Raw genomic sequence first — 7,499 nt, 5'->3', positions numbered from 1 at the left:
CACCCTGCCGACCCACCGAGTGTTGCTAGGGTAAAAGTCTTCCGACGAACGTGCACGCAGCGCGCACACACCTAACTGGAATGGATATGAGCAACACATCTCGAAGAACAATAGTTACAAAGGTGAGTAACCGTCTTCTGGCGTACTCTCTATGCCACTATCTAAATCACTGATGAAGATATTGAGCAGAACTAGACCCAGAACCATACCTGTGGGACCCCACTCATTATGCCCTTCCAGCTTGACTGTGAACCACTCATAACTACTCTCTGGGAATGATTTTTCAACCAATTTTGCACCCACCTTATAGTAGCTCCATCTAGGTTGTATTTCCCTAGTTTGTTTATGAGAAGGTCATATGAGACAATATCAAAAACCTTACTAAAGTCAAGCTATATCACATCTACCATTTCCCTCCATCCAAAAAGCTTGTTACCCGGTCAAAGAAAACCATTCGGTTGGTTTAACATTACTTTGTCTTGACAAATCCATGCTGTTATCTACCACATTATTTTCTAGGTGTTTTCAAATTAATTACTTAATTATTTGCTCCATTATCTTGTTGGGTACTGAAGTTAAGATGGCTGGTCTGTAATTCCCTGAGTTGTCCTTATTCTCCTATTTATAGATTGGCACTATATTTGCCCTTTTCCTGTCATCTGGATTCTTTCTTGTCTTCCATGACTTTTCAAAGATAATCACTAATGGCTCAGCTATCTCCTCAGTCAGCTCCTTGACCATTCTCTCATGTATATCATCAGGCCCTGGTGACTTGAAGACACCTAACCTGTTTAAGTAATTTTTACCTTGTTTTTTTCGCTATTTTAGCCTCAGATCCTACCTCAATTTCCCTGGCATTCGCTATGTTAGATGTCCAATTGCTATTAAACTTTTTGGTAAAAACTGAAACAAAAAAGGCATTTAACATTGCTGCCATTTCCACATTTTCTGTTATTGTTTTTACCCACTCCTTGAATAATGGGCTATTATGTCCTTGGTCGTCTCTTGCTTCTAATGTATTTGTAGAATGATTTCTTTTTATCCCTTATGTCTCTAGCTAGTTTGATCTCACTTGTGCCTTGGCTTTTCTGATTTTAACCCTACATGCTTGTGTTGTTTGTTTATATTCATCCTTCATAATTTGACCTACTTTCCACTTTTTGTAGCACTCTTCAGTGGTGGACTCTTTGCTTTAGTGGGTTCAGGATGCACAGCTCCTTGGCTGTGAGCTTACGTAGCCCTCCACACTGCAGGTAGGTAGTATGCTTAGATACATTTCAGCCATGTAGGAGAGAGGCTTGGCACACAGCAGAAGGTGCCTGAGATAAAATTCCGTGAGGACCTTTTTTCTGCCTCCTGATCAGCCAAGGAAAGGGCTTTTCTTCCTCCTCAAACTGGTACTGTGCCTCCTGGGGAAGCTATCTTTCCCCAGCTTCCGCTGGTGCCACCTGTCCTTGAGTGGGGAAGGGTATCCAGGGATGCCCTCCTCCCACTGCTGCAACTGGATGAGGAGAGGGGGCTCCTCCACTTGTAATTGGAGAGAATAAATGTTTCAGTGACATGATCCTTGTACCTTTTAAAGCTTTAAATTTAGATTTCAAGCATTGTCACAATATGCCAGGATTCTCCTATTGCTCCTTCTGTTAACAGGTGCTGGAACTCTACAAGGAGCAGCATGTTCATTACTGCTGACTCATTGGGGCAGTGTGGCTTATTAGATTCCATCCTAAATATAAAAGAGGTGAGAGTACCTCCCTGACAGAAGGATTTAAGATAGTCAGATCTGATCTGGTGGTACCCTAGGGATTAATGTTATTGTGGAGTTAAAACCAGAGCCCAGCATGGGTGACTTTTTGACTCTCTTGTGAGTGTGGAGCTCGGTGGAGATTCCAGCAGTTTACAAACAGTAGCACCTCCTTATGGAGAGAAAGTTCTTATGTGAAATGTCTAGTGAATTTATGAATAAGGCAAAGGAGCTTAAAGAATATCACTAATGACTGTCTCAGTCATTAGTAAATGTCAGCATGTTGTTGTGGGTGAGGTAATAGCTTTTATTGGACCAACTTTGGGTGAGAGAGACAAGCTTTTGAGCTACACAGAGCTCTTCTTCAGCAACAGAAGTTGGTCCAATAAAAAATACTACCTCACCCATTCTGTCTCTCTAATATGCTGGGACCGACATGGCTACAACTACACTGCATATAGCATGGTGTGGTGATATTTATCTGACCTTACTTTTAACCAGCAAGAATGTGCTGGAAGATAAGAGAATAAGGAAATATGAACATGGAGTAAGGGGGGAAAAAATCAATGGGGATGTTGTGAAGGCAAGATTATAACAGGGTTCAAAAAAGAACTAGATAAGTTCTTGGAGGATAGGTCCATCAATGGATATCAGCCAAGATGGGCAGGGATGCAAAACCATGCTCTGAAGTGTCCCTGGCCTCCATTTGCCAGAAGCTCGGAATGGATCACTTGATGATTACATGTTCTGTTCATTCCCTCTGAAGCACCTGACATTGACTGCAGTCAGAATATAGGATACTGGGCTAGATCAACAGTGTTGGTCTGACCCAGTACGGCCATTCTTGTGCATATGGTTAAGTGCTCTGCAGGATTGAGACCCAGGTTTCTGCTTCCTATGAGCCTCTTCAGAAAGAGTCAGTGGATATACTCCCATTGAGCCAATTATGGGTCTCATTTTCCACTGCCATGCACTGTGAATCATAGAATATCAGAGTTGGAAGGTACCTCAGGAGGTCATCTAGTCCAACCCCCTACTCAAGGCACGACCCATCCCCAACTATTTTTTTTTTACCCCAGATCCCTAAATGGCCTCCTCAAAGATTGAGCTCACAACCCTAGGTTTAGCAGGCCAAAGCTTAAACCACTGAGCTATTCCTGTTACTTTCACCTATGTAGAGTGGCAAGTAAGTATCAAAGGTGACTGTGATGCTTTGGTATTATTTTGCACTCACTTTGCAGAGATGTGGAAAGGAATTATCCTCCAGGGAAGATTGGCAGAGGCCATGGGGGGTTTTCTCCTTCCTCTGCAGCATGGGGCACAGGTCACTTGGTGTCATGGGTCACTTGCTGGAGGATTCTCTGCACCCTGAAGTCTTCAAACCACGATTTGAGGACTTCAGTGGCTCAGACATAGGTTAGGGGTTTATTACAGGAGTGGGTAGGTGAGATTCTGTGGCCTGTATTGTGCAGGAGGTCAGACTGGATGATCATAATGGTCCCTTCTGACCTTAAAGCCTATGAGTCTATGACTACACCATAGGGGTGGGCAAACTACGGCCCAGGGACCACATCCAACCCTCCAGACGTTTTAATCCAGCCCTCGAGCTCCCGCTGGGGAGCAGGGTCTGGGGCTTGACCTGATCTGGCGCTGCAGCCTGGGAGCAGACTCAGGCTTGCCTCGCTCCACACGGCTCCTGGAAGCAGCGGTATGTCCCCCCTCTGACTCCTATGCTAGGGGCAGCTATGGGGCTCTGCACACTGCCCTCACCCAGCTCCCACTGGCCAGGAACTGCAGACAATGGGAGATGCAGGGGTGGTACCTGCAGACGGGGCAGCACGCAGAGCTGCCTGGCAGCACCTCTGCATAAGAGCTAGATGGTGGACATGCCACTGCTTCTGGGAGCTGCTTAAAGTAAGTGCTGTCTGGAACATGCACCCCTGACCCTCTCCCATGCCCCCACCCCCTCCCCAGCCCTGATCCCCCTCCTGCCCTCAAACCCTTCAGTCCCAGTGCAGAGCGCCTCCTGCACCCTTCTGCACACCTAGCCCCATTCCAGAGTCTGCACCCCCAGCTGGAGCCCTCACCCCCTCCCACACCCCAAACCCCAATTTTGTGAGCATTGAGGGTCCACCATACAATTTCCATACCCAGATGTGAACCTTGGGCCAAAAAGTTTGCCCACCCCTCCTATGCAAAGTGCCGGGCAGTGGAGAATTAGAAACTTTGTGTATAATGAAAACATGCTGATAAAATCTTCATAAGCAGAGACCATGGAAAAATGGAGTTCAGTAGCTGTGCAGATGCATATTCTCTTAAAGAAATATAGTATTTCATTTGCTGTTTGAAAAAAAAAATAATTCAAAGGGATGTTTGAAGAAAGAAGTTATTTTCAGATGACAGAAAAATAGTATTTATGTTTCAGCTTTTTCATTTTTCTGGCTCAAACGCTGACAATGATTTAGTTACCTGCTTACTATATATGGAATATTTCAATCAGGTCATTTGTTATTGAAATAGTTATCCAAATGACTGACATTAATCAGTATGTACAAAAATATGCAATTTTATGTATGAAATATGTACAAGAAAATTAAACATATAAATAAAACTAAAAAATTAAATCTTGTACTTACTGATTCATATTTACTATAGGTCGCTTTCACATCTCAGAATACTGCAAAAAGATTTAGCATGAACCATTTCTCTACAAACTTGTTTTTTTTTCAATTTTATTTATAACTGTTTTGTCTACTTTACTTTTATATGTAAGTAACTCAAAATATATGGTTTGCTTTCGATAGTCTATCCTTAAATAGCAAAATATGAGAGTAGTAGTCTTTCTTTTAATGTAATCTTTATGGCTATTCCAAGAAATTTTCATTTTATTGTAATTTTTCATTTGCTTTTTGTAAGTTTTGAATCTTAGCACAAGGTATCTCTTTCAAACAAATTATCTTGTGAGTGTTTGGACCTCTAGCCTTGTTATCTGTGGATAAGATTTGTAATGCTTTTATGTTTTGTTAAGTAACTAACACAATTCTAGATATCTCTCTACACATATATGTAGGCCATACATATATTAATAAAACTAATTATATTCTATCCTTGCAAAATTGTCATGAACATTTACCAGCTGAGGCACAAAATCTACTTCTATGTCCTGTGCCATAACGACAATGGAGGAAATAAGATAATTGACTACCCCATAAAAATGATTTGTTCTGGGTGAACAGAATTTTGCAAGGCTGTTACACTTCATGTGAGTTGTCAAAGGAGAACCTCTGATAGATTTGTAGCTAGAGCATAGCCTGGCCACTCCATTCAAGTATCAGAGGGGTAGCTGTGTTAGTCTATATCCACAAAAACAATGAGTAGTCCAGTGGTAACTCCCAGTAACACCATCAGTTTGGGCTTGAATAGGGACTGGGAGTGGCTGGCTCACTACAAAAGCAATTTTCCCTCTCTTGGTATTGAGACCTCCTCATCAGTTATTGGGAGTGGACCACATCCAACCTGACTAAATTGGCCTTGTCTACACAGGTTCACCACTTGTAAGGTAACTCCCTTCTCTTCATGTGCCAATACATATTTATGCCTGTATCTGTAATTTTCACTCCAGGCATCTGAAGAAGGGGGGTTTTACCCATGGAAGCTTATGCCTAAATATACCTGTTAGTCTTTATGGTGCTACCAGCCCACTCCATTCAAGTTACACTGGAGATCCTAAGAGGAATTAGTTCCATCTATGTAGTTGCCAGTGGATGGCAGTCCAATCTGTAGCACAGACTTGTTCTCTGCTATTTATTTTTATTAATTTTTAATAAAAAATAGTAGCTAAATCACAAACACGCTGACCAGTTGTCAGCCTTAACCCTGATAAACTTCAGGATTGCTGTGGAGACTTGGTTTATTTTAAAAGGAAAATTAAAAGGTAACTTCTTAGCGGGGCAGTATTTAGTCATCACTGATCCTTCAGACATTATGCAGTCTTTCTTTGGTATGCAGTTTGATTAAGAATAACAGTTTCATGAAAAGTAATTTCAAAACAAGAATTGCTCTCTGTTGTCACCAGAAGTACTAATTGTTAATCATTTGCTTTTTGTAGGAGTTCTCTGGAATCTATCCTCGTGTGATGCACTGAAAATGCCAATCATCCAGGATGCTCTTGCAGTGTTGACTAATGCAGTGATCATCCCTCACTCGGGATGGGACAACTCGCCCCTCCAGGATGATCACAAAATACAGCTCCATTCATCACAGGTGCTGCGCAATGCCACTGGGTGCCTAAGGTGAGTCAGCTGAATCATGCTCTTTTATTTTGAATTTTCATTCCCAACACCCCAAATATATTAAACTTGGTTTGCATTTCAACAGGGAAGATGACTTTTTATATGGTAGCCCTTAAATCTTGAAATTAATTCCATAGATAAGCTTCAAGCCACTCAAGAACAATCTGTACAATTTTTTTAAATAGTTTTGACCAATCCCCTGCACCACAGCATGTTGCAGATGTTTTTCTGCTACTTGTAGATTGTCTCATTCCCTAGTTGCTTAAATGGTGTCAGTATGTTCTCATTATCACTCCAACTTAATTAGTGTACAAAGTAACACCAGACGCTTACAGAAAGGAATGTTTGAATGTCTTCTGAGTTCCAAATGCCATTAAATGTAATGTGACTGTATAAAGCAGCTGGGGGTTTTTTATGCAAGAAAGAGTGATGAAAAAAGATGTGTCGAAATAAACCAGCCCATTTAATATTATGGGACCGAAATACACAAACTGTTCCTTAACAGATATCTGCAATCCTTGAATATCTGTTGTTAATTTGTGATGTGGATGTAGAGAAAAGAGTAGCAAGATCAGGAACTGTTTCTTCCCTGACAAATTTATATCAAGGGATTGAGTCAGAAACTCCTGAGTTCTTGTCCTGTTTCTTGCACTGACTTGTTTACTTTGGGCAGGTTCCACAGCCTCTGTGTATCAATTTCTCTCTCTGTATAATTGAAATAACATTTATCTTCCTCACAGGGTTATTATAAAGATGTTAGTTAATGTTTGTGAATCACTCTGCAGAAATAATGTGCTATATAAATACTATGTATTATTGATATTATTGTAATTGTAACTGTCAGATGTTGGTCTATGGTTAGAGTTGCAATTAGGTGGGGTTTTGCTATTTGCTCCATTACCTATCTGTCATGAGCCATGAGGTAGGTTGGTTGGTTGGTTTCTGGTGAGTTATCTCAACCTTGGAAATAGCATCAGAAGTTCTGTGGAAAAATAATACAGTGTTTGCTTGACTAATGTTATGATGCTATTACAAGAACAACTGGTAATACTTCATAAATGTCTGCTTATATTGAACTTAAAATTGCAGCATGTAATGGCTATGTGAGGTATTCTGGAACACCTTAAGTATGTTAGGTATTTGCACACTTCTGATTTTCAAAAGAATATGGTGATATATCTTGGACTTGTGTTCATGTTTCAAGGCACTAGAGAGTATTATTGTGAAAGATGTACCCATTCCCGTGATAGCTGGAAAGAGTTGGACTGATTGTCATAGAATATTGGGGTTGGAAGAGACCTCCCTCAGGAGTTCATCTAGTCCAGCTCCCTGCTCAAAGCAGGACCCATCCCCAGACAGATTTTTGCCCCAGATCCCTAAATGGCCCCCTCAAGGATTGAATTCATAACTCTGGGTTTAGAAAGCCAATGCGCAAACTCTGAGCTATCCCTCCACCTGTTAAA

At 41.4% G+C, this 7,499-nt stretch overlaps 1 protein-coding gene across 5 annotated transcripts in view; it reads left to right on the top strand.

Moving 5' to 3' along the window:
• CTNND2 (catenin delta 2) overlaps nucleotides 1-7,499 on the top strand; it is a 1,230,307-nt gene that overhangs the window by 1,000,658 nt on the left and 222,150 nt on the right. For all 5 annotated transcript variants that reach the window (XM_075062683.1, XM_075062682.1, XM_075062681.1 and 2 more), the window contains one exon: nucleotides 5,853-6,036. In XM_075062683.1, the coding sequence (XP_074918784.1) occupies nucleotides 5,853-6,036 (184 nt within the window). The remainder of the gene's footprint in view (nucleotides 1-5,852; nucleotides 6,037-7,499) is intronic.

This window comes from Chelonoidis abingdonii, chromosome 2 (assembly GCF_003597395.2).
Source record: "Chelonoidis abingdonii isolate Lonesome George chromosome 2, CheloAbing_2.0, whole genome shotgun sequence".
NCBI lineage: Eukaryota > Metazoa > Chordata > Testudines > Testudinidae > Chelonoidis > Chelonoidis abingdonii.
This window is presented reverse-complemented; position numbering and strand designations above follow the sequence as displayed.